Source organism: Epinephelus fuscoguttatus, linkage group LG8 (assembly GCF_011397635.1).
Source record: "Epinephelus fuscoguttatus linkage group LG8, E.fuscoguttatus.final_Chr_v1".
In the NCBI taxonomy this organism is placed as follows: domain Eukaryota; kingdom Metazoa; phylum Chordata; class Actinopteri; order Perciformes; family Serranidae; genus Epinephelus; species Epinephelus fuscoguttatus.
Window position 1 is genome coordinate 4435439 of NC_064759.1, and position 12626 is coordinate 4448064.

At 38.5% G+C, this 12626-nt stretch overlaps 1 protein-coding gene across 1 annotated transcript in view; it reads right to left on the reverse strand.

Moving 5' to 3' along the window:
- The window catches only part of zgc:113232 (uncharacterized protein LOC541546 homolog), a 40542-nt gene that overhangs the window by 15868 nt on the left and 12048 nt on the right, over positions 1 to 12626 (reverse strand). The window contains exons 11-16 of the mRNA XM_049584881.1: positions 10325 to 10378; positions 9551 to 9604; positions 9204 to 9257; positions 6259 to 6303; positions 425 to 478; positions 276 to 329 (exon numbers count right to left, since the gene is read on the reverse strand). Of these exons, the coding sequence (XP_049440838.1) occupies positions 276 to 329; positions 425 to 478; positions 6259 to 6303; positions 9204 to 9257; positions 9551 to 9604; positions 10325 to 10378 (315 nt within the window). The remainder of the gene's footprint in view (positions 1 to 275; positions 330 to 424; positions 479 to 6258; positions 6304 to 9203; positions 9258 to 9550; positions 9605 to 10324; positions 10379 to 12626) is intronic.

Below are 12626 nucleotides of genomic sequence, written 5' to 3' on the forward strand. Positions count from 1 at the left end.
TTGTTTTATTTATTTATTTATTACTTTGTTTTATTTATTTATTTATTTATTATTTTGTTTAGTTATACATTTATTTATTATCTATTTATGGACACTTCAGTCATTTTTTGCCCTCCGTACTATTTCAGACGAGAGCATCTGTAGTTGCCATTGATTTATTTTAGGGCCAAACTACACTAAAACTTCATCAAAGTATTAATGTGATTTCCCATTTGGATTTATTAAGAACTCTATATATATCTATCTACGCTGTGTTGAACCATTATGCTCGTTACCTTGGGTCCAAACAGTCCGGGCTCGCCCATCACACCTGGAACTCCTAATGGACCCTGAGGAGACAAACGGCAGTGATGAACAGATGTTTGTAGCAGATGGAGAAGTAAAGATGTTGGACAGTTTGCAGACATTTGTCAGAAGCACTCACATCTTCTCCAGGGTCACCGTCACTGCCCGGCAGGCCGCTGTAACCTTTGGTACCCTGAGAGAGAAAAGGAAAGAAGCTGAGCAGATTGTTCTGGTGTCTCTGTAACATCATCTAATCCTTTGTTTTGGTTTATTCTGATGAAGAACCTGATCAGACCAATGACACAGTCTGATCCGACTGGAATTTCCTGTTTTATTTTGTCTTTTTCCGACTACCTGTTTTTCATATGCTAAGTTTTAGTTCCAGCCATGGACTGTACAAAAAAGATAGAGAAGATGACAGCTCTCCAAAAATGAAGCCAGAACATCTGGTCTAGTGGTGTTGGCTGCAGTATTGGTCATAACCCCCCCCCCCACCCCCCCCACCCCCCCCCCCCTTCATGTCAGCAGGTGGGACATGAGTCAAACTGAAAACTCAAAGTTCAAGTCAAATCTTTTTTTCCCCAAAGATGGCTGCTGTTATTTCAGGAAGTTTTTATCACGCTGTTCCAATGGTCTATAGGTCTGGTTTTAATTTGTTTTTTTGATGCTATAAAAAGGAGGTCTGACATCATGAATTACAGCTGTGTGTGCCAATGGAGTGCTTGTGATTGGTCGAACAGCAGGAATACCATGTAGATCGCTACTGCGCAGACTCTGGCCTCAAATTACGTCACCAGCCTAAGATGGCAGCAGCTGTATCCATGATGTTTTGGCTTCATTTGAGTAAAGTAGGAGGAAGTGCAGACAAAAAAAGGATTTGAACAAGAGGAACATTTGATCTGTTTGTGGCGCTAAATAAAACATCAGGGATCCATTCAGGTTACTGGGGTTTTTTCAAGCAGCAACATTGAAGTGCCAAAAACTGCAGTTCCACTAATGTCCAGTTGAGGCTGGCTCCAAGAATGAGTCAATCCCCATAGTTAACATGTCCAACTTTACAGCTGAAATAAACATGTTTACAGCCTCGTACAAAATATGTTTTTGGTCTCTACAGCTAATTTCAGCATTCATGACAACTGTACGGTAATGATTTTTTTCTATAACTCACCCATTTACATTTTATTAAGGCTTAAATTTACACGTTTAATTACATGGCTGTTTTGTGTGACAGGCTGTCTGCGAGGCGTCGCTACAGTTTGCCACTCCTCACTCCTCCACAGCTCCACCCTCTCATCCAATACAGTTGCTTCTGGCTCAAAAAAATCCAAGATGGTGATGGCCAAAATGCCAGATTTCAGGCTTCAAACTAGGGTCCACAGACCAATGGGTCAAGGTAGCTAAGTCCATTATTGGTAGAGTCTATGATTGCGAGTTTTCTCGGGGAAATGCCAGCAACAGCATCCAACAAAAACTGCCCACACTAAAAGTTATTGCAGCAACCGGTATCCTCTTATGCAGCCGCAGCCTCTGCTGCATTTTTCAGCCATGTGTTCTGGCTTGAATAAATATGGCTGAATATCTGAGTCAGCCAAAACACTGTAAAATGTATCCTTGTCCATAATATCCCCTGTACTCATTTTTATTGTTGGAAATTTAGCTACTTTGCAATACACGCAAAGAGAACAAAGTTCTGTTTTTGAGCGTGCCACAAGGCTAGCCGGAGGTGAAAATGCAGCCTGTAGTTCTTCCTGAATCCAACTGCATCACTGTAACGTCAAATGACAGCACTGGATGCTAGAGGAACAACGGATTTTGCCTGATCTCACCTTTTTCTGTTAATTCAAAGAGCATTAATGAATTTATTGTTTCAACTGACTGCATTTAATAACGACACTGATTGGACATCCACATAAAAGTTGGTGAATCTTCCCTTTAAATGCTTTTTTGGTCCAGCCCAGAGGGCAGGTGGACGTCCTGCTGGTGCAACTTGTCCCTGATAAGATTAAATGTCAGTGCCAAATGACCTCAGTAATATGAAAGCTACAGAAAGTGAACGCATCTAAATAAAGCTTCAATAGATACTGGGTGTGGACCAGTTCAACGGGTTAGAATAGCATGACCTGTAAACAATGAAGGTTATGAGAAAGTGAAACGTCAACATTTTAATTACTTTCACTTTACTTTACTTTCACTGCTTATGTTGGTAATTTGTTTACATTTGATTTGTTTCTGTGAGCATGTTACACCACGCTGTGGCTGCAGTTCTGGTTTCACTTTGGACCTCTGAAACCCTGAACTTTCCTTGTGTGTTTTAGTGCTGATGAAAGACGATGCAACACTTCTCAAAGCTGTAAATCTCATGTGACTGTATTTGAAAGCAACAGAGAATTCTCTGGGAAATGTAAGAGACTAAACAGAATACTTCAGTCATCCTTGTGTGTCACTGGTACTGTCCAGAGAGGCACTTTCACTTTCTGCTGATTACATCACCTACTCCATAGTTACACTCCACATGAGGCATTGTCTGTAACTGAAAGTGAAACTACAGAGATCCTTTTTTGAATTTAGGTAATTTTCTAACATGAAGTCAAAGTTTCGGGGGCAGTTCTGCACTGTGAGAGATAAGAACAGCGTCCTTCAAACCTGCTGAAAAACTAATTTCAAAATTTCAAGAATTCACAGTGTCCAGAAATGAGAGAAGAGAAATGTTCCACTCTTCTCCCTGGGAAAGTCAGTTCAGTTTGCCCTGCTGTCAGTGAGAGACTCCCCTGACTGTCTCATGCTGCAGTGTCTGTTTATCACCCATATATCAGAAAAACTGATGTTTTGTTTACAGATGTCACATTCAGAGTCAGATGATAGAGAAAATCAGATGAAATGTTGGTCAAGATGACCTTTAAAACAGCATCTCCTCGTGACCGAGAAACTTACTATCATCTGACAAAACAAGCCTGTTTGTTTGGATAAAAAAAACCCAACTTGTGATAAGATTCAAGGTTGTTGTATAAGTCAGTGCTCTTAACATAAGCTGCCAAAAGCAAAATCCTGCCAACAGCTTAACATAATATATAGACAGTCTAAGATAAGCTATAAGTCTGATCCCCAGCTGAGATATTCAGTTGTTGCAGCAGCTTAAGGACAAAATCAAATACAGATAAAAAAGAAAATAAAGAAAGAAATAAGGAGAAAATTATAAATAATAAAAAATAAAAAATAAAAATATTAAAATAAAAAATAAATATTAGGAACTAAACAAGGCCATATGGACACAAAAAAATACAAGGTAAATCAATAATGCAATGATTATGTGTTATGTCAAGATTACTGATTAATTATTTCTTGATCACCAAAAAAAAAAAAAAACATTTTAAAAAATCACATTTGTCCTCCCTGGACTTTTGTAACTGCATACAAACCACAGCTATGTTACATTTGCATGTTTCATCAGGATCATATCAATGTTTCTAAAGTGACAAAGCATATGAGCTGACTTTGTTATCAGGAGGAGGAGGGATGGTGGACGGCACCAAGGCGAGATGCTTACCAAGCTGGAGACGACTGACCAACAAACAACAGATCGGGTCTCTGTGTTTCCAGCAGCTTTTTAGCCCCCCAACTTGGGTGGTCTTTAGTAACCTGTCGTTGTTTCCACATGGTAATAGTGCCATGAAAAGGGATTGTTCTTTTAACCGACACCTCGCTGCTCCTAAAATTGTGTATTTTAAGCTTAAACAACAACTGTGTGGTTTTAGTGCCGAAACTTGAACACACATTAGCCACAGTATTGTTGAAAAGTTTCATGTCCGCTACACACATCTGTACAAATATAACAGATCCAAGGTTTGCAGAGATGTACAATGCCAACATTTTTACAGTCCACTGGTTTTGTAATGTCAGAAATATAAATAAAAATCAGCTAATTTCAGTCATCGTTCAGGATTTTAGGCTCATTTGCTGCTTCAGTACAGTGAGAATGGAAAACCTCCCCATTAAATTAAAATTGTACTTTTTTTACCCTCCCCTTCATGTATGGACTAAAGGCCTTTGCACATTGAGTCCAAAATTGTCGCACGCCTAGAAATAAATATGACTTCACGTTGTTTCAATCGGATTTGCACAGTGAGTCCAAAACTTTCGTCTGTCATTAAAATTTTCAGAACGGGTTCGATTTTTTGCGTTTTTCGCATCTGTCAGAGCCTTTAGAGACGTTTGACCAAGTATCTGTGAAGAAAATGTGGCGGCAGGACACAGCTGTGACAAGACAGAGGAACAGGGCACAGAGCCATTACATACAGTAACTGTGATAGCTCACTTTCAACAGGTCAGTGTGCAAGGTTCCTGCGTGTGAAGTTTTTTTTCGGATGACGGGTTTTAAAAAAAAAAAAAAAAAAAAAAAAAGCATCTGAAACACTGGACTCAGTGCGCTAAGACCTTAAACTACAGAGATACAACATGTTAGTCAGTGAGCTTGTTGGTAGGTGTATGTTTTCTTCCAGCCTTTATGCTAAGCTAGGCTAACCAAGTCCTGACTTCAGCTCTGTATTTAACACTCAGACGTGAGATTGATATCAGTCCCCAAACACAAACTCTTGAAAGGAAAGCAAATGTGCTAAACTGTTCCTTCTTAAATTAATGTAAAAAATAGTTTCTTAAACACAGTCTTGATCATGACGTAAGTAGCAAACTAACATTGTTTAGATTAAGCTCAGTAAATAAGCCTGTTGAGCAGCATTTGTTCATCATTATTGTTACAAGCACAATAGTCTCTCTCACCAGACCTTTCTCAAGAAAAGAAAGGTCTGGCTGGGCCGACTCTCACTTTAAGATTGGAGAAAAAAAACGCCCCGGCTGCTTGTATTTCTTTCAACCAATCACAGTCGTTCTGGGTGGTGCCACAGCAACGGTGCACTTGCAAAAATATTGCCGGGGGGAAACAGGTTTTGGTGTAACACGCCCACAAAAATATCGCCTACAGGACGCGAACCATGTCAGAAAAATGGCTACATCCCCGCAAGATCAAACACCGCAAAAGTTAGTAAAGGACGTGTTGAAAACGGTTGAAAACTGCTACACAACTGGAGGTGGTAGGGCGGGACTTCAGTGGGTGGCTCGTTCCACCCAATGAAAAGCTGATCTATGCAGCAAACTTCCACCCACTCAGACTACAAGAGCAATAACTTAAGTGATTCTGAGCATCCAGGCGCCAGACGTTCCCAGCTGCATCTGAACACAAGCTGAGTTATTTCAAAACTCACACCTGCACCGTATAGTCCCTCTGTGGGTGATATTCAAGAGATGAGTTTAGTCTGGTTTCAAAATTCACACAGAGAGCTGTGACCTGAAAAGTCGTCTGAACCGTGTCAAAGAGTAACTAACCCTGACGCCAGAGGAAAGGTCGTAAAGTGTCCAAAATGGACAGAATTTATCTTCTGGGGAGCATGAATAAGTCCGGTGCATTTTATGGCAATCTGCCTGTTTGATTTTTATATTTATTGTGTACAAGTGGAAATTCTGATCTGAGGATGGTGCTAGAAGAAAGCTGCACAGGTCACCTCAACCAGTGAGATTCATCCTCTGAGGACTCTGAATATTCACAGCAGCTTTAACAGGACTTTAGCTGGTAGTGTTAAAGATTAAGTGGGACAGACTCACTGACTCACTGACTCACTGTCTGCACTGTAAATACTTAAGCAATGAGGATTTACCCTCTGGATTTTACTGATACAGAATGAAGGTCGTCATTTGGAAACTAAAACTCTAAATAATGAAACTAATAAGAGCTTTATCACAACCACATGGAGTCACACACACACACACACACCCACACACACCTACACACAGTCACAGTCACACTCACAGTATATGTTTAGTCACATGGTGAGGTAAGTGAACTGAGAACAAACTAACAACAATCGATCAGGAGTATTCAATAATAAATGTTAGTAATTTAAAAAAAACAAACTGTATGTTTACCTTCGGTCCACTGGGTCCGACGGATCCTGGCTGTCCAGGATAACCCTGAGGACGACAAACAGGAAATACTTCATCACAAATACATATCTTTGCTATGACAAAGAAATGATGATGCAGAATTAAATTCAGGAGTACTGACTGAACCCCTTGAAAGTAAAAGGAAAGCAGCTCATTAACAACAGTGGATGATTATTATATTAAAGTCACACTGGCTGAGAGATTTCAGTTCACTCTGAGAGGAAGAGTCTAAGTTATTTTTCAACTGTCACCGGCTCACTATACATTATCCCGCTTAGAACATGGCTTACTACTAAAACATTCAGTGATGTGACACAAAATAATGATTAAAGCACGTTTTATTGATTCAAAATTCGCAAAAAGAAAATGCTGCATTTTGCCACTCCGATCCTATTTGGCCTGTGTGGACTAACGTTAACTGATTTTGATGCTCCTCAGTCTAAGGCCGTTGCTATGGCGTCCCTAGCAATGGAGCAGCAGAGCAGCGGTGATACCTCAAGAAATAAACACCACAGAATTTTGTTGATTGACCAATCAGAATCAAATATTTAAGAGTGCCATATTCTAAGTGATGTAATATGTTGCTACATAAAGTGAAACTCATTGAAGGAAGACAAACGTGTCACATGCTCACTTCACTGTCTGTCATAATGAAAACACAATAAATGGGAAATCAATTCAGATTTGATTTAAACTGAGTGTAAAAAATAAATCACATGTTAATTAATCAATCTTCAGAATCTCCTGGTGGAATTTATAAGAGCATGTGATGGGATGTTTTTCTTGTGAAATTATTACAGTATCACGCAAAGAATAATTTAATTCGAGAGGACAAAATCTACTCTGTGCTCAGAATACATTTAAGTATTTCCCTGGTGACCAATAAGCCACGGGCATGATCAGTCTGAAAACGGTTTGCAACGTTGTGCTACGGTTTCCAGGATGAACAAGAGGTTTCCTCCAAACAGTGTGAGACAATGTGCAGCGAGCTTTGAAGTATGTTTACTTTCTGTTCGTGGGTGTAGAGGTGTTACCCAATCAGCAGTGATGTGCGTACATTTTTCGTTTTTCTTTCACACTTGCTTTGTTAATGTAGAGGTATTTTTCTCATGACAATAAATCCCTTTGAGTTGAACTGAACTGAATGAAACCCTGACAAAGGCAGTGCGCCTGCACAACAAAACAGGACGTACAACACAGCTCTGTTGTAACAGGAAGTTTTGCAAAGTTTTGTCGGGGCTGAACGCGCCCCATGCAAACCAGACTTTTTCACAGTAGACATTTTGAGTGTGTCTCAAATCGTGCACTTCCGTACTACACACTTGAGTTTTGAGTGCACAAGTGCGCTAAGTGCATTCTCACTGCATAGTACAGGAAAATGCAGCGTACTACAACAGTCCCAGTTAAGTTGAGTGTGGAAATGATGGACACTTCTGACCCTCAACGGTCGCCATCTTTATGACAGATCAAAATTACATCACAAACTTTTGACATGGCAGCTGGGGACAACAGGGAGCCTGTTAGTTAGACATGTTATATTTTTGCACTAACACCAATTCTGTTGTCAAACAGAAGCCGTCAGTAATGTTTGTTGGGTCTGTAATGATTTGGTACTGCGAACAGTAATGCGAGTGCTAACGTTAGCATTCTCTAGCTAGCTAACTTGCTCCTAGCTACGGCAGCAGATTTGAACACATTTTAACATTTTCAAATGTTGGAGTGATGCTCCACCGTCTGTTTGCAATTCACCATTTAAAAAGAAGACTCAGAAGAAGAAGAAGAAGAGGGAGTTAAAAGAAACAAAGCCGTCATCACTTCAGGTAAGTACGAAACAGCAGTGTGCAATTTGAGACAACACTACCCTGGTGAAATTAGTGCACCACACAAGAAGTACGTAGTGTACACAGCGTACTACACTTAAGTGTACTAATGGAAGTGTGCCATTTGAGACACACTCCCTGACATGTCATAGTCGGAAAAGCACAGGTGAAACTGATAACATAAATGATGGCTCAGTTCCAGTAAGTGTCACTGTAAGCTATTCCAGTGAGCCAGCATGCACAATGCCAGGACCTCCCCTAAGTGGAACGCAGCCATCATAATTGTTAATAAATACACCTGTGCTTTTCCTACAATGACTAATTAAAATGTCTGCTGTGAAAAAAGGTTTATTGGATTGGAGTCAGAACAACCAATCAGAAATGTACTACTTTGAATCTCCCATTAGCTAAAATGAGCATTCTGTGCTTGATAATAATTTCTATACAAAGAGCACACATGCAAAAACTTATTTCTGTCTCTCAATGCACCGTGGCATGCACAAATATAATCCTGTAGGGTTTCTGGCCTCCAATTTTCTGCAGTGTGCACTCCTTCAGATAAAAGACTTTACATTCAATTTCATTTGTAGAAAAATTCGCCTTCGTCTGATGATAATGAGCCACTTCTTTAATCTCTTTACAGCTGAAAAGCTAGCAGGCTGTTTGCAACATCAGCCTAATAGAGCATCTGACTCCTCTAAGAAATCAGGGGGTGAACTTTGTGTTTAGTGCACGAACATGACCATTTCAATCCACTGACATCACTCCTTATCTAACATACTACACTTCTACTTGACTTTTTGATGCTGATGTTTGCACACTTGTTGGCTGTACTTTTATATATTTATTCTGATACATAATACTGCTTATATTTTGTACTTATATTGATTAAATTTTATAGTTGAATATTTATTATCTCTTACATTCATGCCTTATTCTATTCCTTGCATAATGTCGGTAAGTTCTTGAATAACAGTAGGAAAGACTTGTAGGAGAAAAGTGTCTGATCCTGAGCAGAAATCCAAACTAAATGTAAATGATCCCACTCAGAGTAAACACTCAGAGACTGTTTCATCAGCACAGACGATGATTAAGGATGTTTCTTACAGTGTATCCTCTGTCGCCGACATCACCTGGAAACCCGGGAGCCCCGATCTGACCCTGTGGGAGAGGATGGGATGATTAAAGAGACACACAGTGAGCTGTGACGTCTGTCGACCTCTGCTGGTGAGCAGGACGGGAAACAAGGATCCGGTATGATCAACAGAGCCACATTTTCCCCCCAAATATGGAAGAGTATAGTCGTTTTGAAGAGCAGGAAAGATCTAGTGAAGAGGTCATTCATCACTGAGGTAAGTGATGGATTAACACAAACGTTTTTGCAGCTTTGGTCATGAGATTCCTGCAGATATATTGTACGTATGTGTATGCAAATACTTCCTTAATTTTCATACCTTCAGTCCTTCTTCTCCCTGAGGACCCTCTTTGCCTTCGTCACCACGAGACCCCTGAACAGAAAACACAACAGAATCAGAAATGAGGGAAATATCCTCAACAAATAAGAAGGAAAAACAACGTAAATCTAAAACCTGAAGTGAAAACATCAGCTGTTTTATGGACAATAGAAACATATGATGATGATTCTTAAAGCTAATAAAAGAAAGTAGACATTTCTGTTGGAAACTGGATTAAAAATCAAACTCCACTCAGAGGACTCATACATTTGGGAAGCAAGTACTCACTACTGCACTTTGTGTCAGAGGTTCATCATTATGGTTTTGAGGTTGTATGATTTTTCTTCTCATTTCTACAACGTATTTATATCTTTCTCAAGGTATGTGTATTCACAGTGTAGCTGCATGTTAACTGATTAAATTCAGTACAATAAAGTGATTGTTTTTGCTGGTTTGCCTTTTGTTTACTCACAACTTTTTCTTCTATATTTTAGGTACGAATGACCAGAGGAGAAATAGTAAAACAATTGCAAACTAACATATTTTACATAAAGAACTAATGAGAGTAATGCATTTAGTGGTGTTTAAAAGCTGAGAATTCCTCAGACTTTAAATCTAATTAGATATATTTCACCCTCAACTTGTAACTGTCAATTTTTAAAAAAACAAAACCCAACAAAATATCTTTCACACAATAAAATTCTAACTAATCACACATGTTAATTACTTTTGCATACAGGTGCATTTATCAGGTGTAAACTTGGGTTTCTTTACCTTGATACCAGTACCTCCCTTTGATCCTGGAGGCCCAGGGTCACCACGAGGGCCCTAAAATAAAACAAACAAATGAAAAGTAAGAAACTCTCTGTGTTACTCCGACTTTAAAGTTTATAATTAAACTCACTGAAACAATACAAATTAAACTAATTTAAACAATTAGGTATTAACAATAAAAATATTAAAGCTGGCAGATGTGAAATTAATAAGATATTTAAGCACATAAACATTGGAAAGGTCATTCTTGTGGTCTTGCAGACCGCTGCCGACTTCAGTTCTATACATTCGGTTTTGATATGGAGGACGAATGTTTACATAAGTACTAATAAATAAATGTATTGAAAAAAATACAGAAATAAATAAATTTGGTTGTGCAAAAATGTAGAAGTAAATTTAAGATGTTCTTTCATTTATGTCCAGTTTAATTACCAACTTTTATTTATTTATTTACGCAATTATCTATTTATTTACATATTTATTTCAACAGTCATTTATTTATTCCAGCATTTACTCATTCTTTTATTTATATTCATATTTATTTATTTATTCTTGCATTTTATTTGTTTATCTAATGCCACTTATTTCATTTTTCATCCTCTAGAGTTCATCTACTTTAAAATAAAGTATGCAAACATTTACAAACTTTGCTGAAGAAACAAAAGCTTTTGCTGTTCATCTTAAAAAGAGAAATAAATTCACATAATTTAGTGCAGTTTGTGTGAGCAGCTTAAAAAAAAGTGAAACAGAATTGAGAATTGAAAATTGAAAATTCGATAACAGCAGCAACTGGTAAACCCCCCAAATTCACAGCCAGCCTTTTTTACTGCGTCACTGCTCCACCTGAGGAGGTGAAGGAACCACCATGATGGCTGTTTGTGGTTCCTGATAGGCAGATGGAGGAGCCAAAGCTCTGGGTGATTTCCAGCCGTGTGAGGAAACAAACACTGGATCAGCAGCTAAAGACCATCTGGATCTTTGCACACAGCGACAGGTGGTTTCACTGACAGTTAAAACTCCTCCTCTCTTCAACTGCTGCTACATATTTACGTACATGTCTTATCTGGAATAATGAAAAATGTCATTTTTTTGTCACTGTATCCACACTGTGAATCACTGCGCCCGCGGCCATACGACAGAGATTCACAGTGTGGACACAGTGTCATTTTTTTGTCACTGTATCCACACTGTGAATCTCTGTCGTATGGCCGTGGGTGCAGTGCAGTTTTATTTAATCATTTTTCTTGAGACAATGAGCTTTTGATTTTTTTGAGAAAACTACTTCATGTAAAAATGACTCTGTAATCCAGACAAGATAATAAATGTGAGATGGGTTTAAAATGTATTTATTTATTAAATAAATACACTGCTCATCTCGGCTTCTGTAAGTGTTCCCCAGTTTAATTCTTTAAAGTCCTACAGTGCTTTTTAAAGGCTTGTTTCTCAGGATTCAGATGGTGTATATTTCTTATTAACTTCACAGTCAAACACTGTATTTAGAAAATATTAATGTGGTCTTCAAATACTGACTTAATCAATATTAAGACTCAAAACTCAACTCTGTCCCCGTGTTTCCATTTCCACATCCAGGGATCCCACACATAATAGGACAAAATTTCAATACTCTTCCATGACTTCCGAGGACCCATAATTGATATATATATTTATTTTCTTGCCCCACTTACCCGGCATTTTTACAACATATCAGATTCAAACTCTATTCAGACATAATTTCAGCGAGCTGGCATATGTGAGGGAGAGACGGAACGCAGAGAGAAATTCAGGACTTTTTAAAAATGTATTTATTTATTTTTTTATTTAATTTAATTTTTAATTCAATTTTGCCTCTGCGAATTTCATTTTTTTTTTCTATTTTAAAATGATAATCAAAGAACACATTTTAAATGGACTCTAATTACTTCAAAATATTATTTTTTTCTTTTTTTCTACTCTATTTCATGATTATTCTGTCTTCCGATTTACAGTTTCCATATTACCTTTAATCTAAAAAAGGACTCTTAGTCTGAATGTAATTAAATCAATGTAACATAAGAGGGTCAAACATACAGAGCAATAATCTCATGCAACGGGCATCATCTTCATTTTTAGGGTGAGAGGAACCTCTGTCACCTTAATCTGCGTATTTTAAATACTGTAAACCCTGCAGCATCTATATATAATATGTGACGACCCCCTCTGCTTTTCCTCTCCCTTCAGGAGCCTGGTGGGCGGAGTCGGGTCATCAGTGAGATTCAGCTCACCTGGGGCAGGCTGAAGGACTGCATAAGCTTTTCTCTGGCTT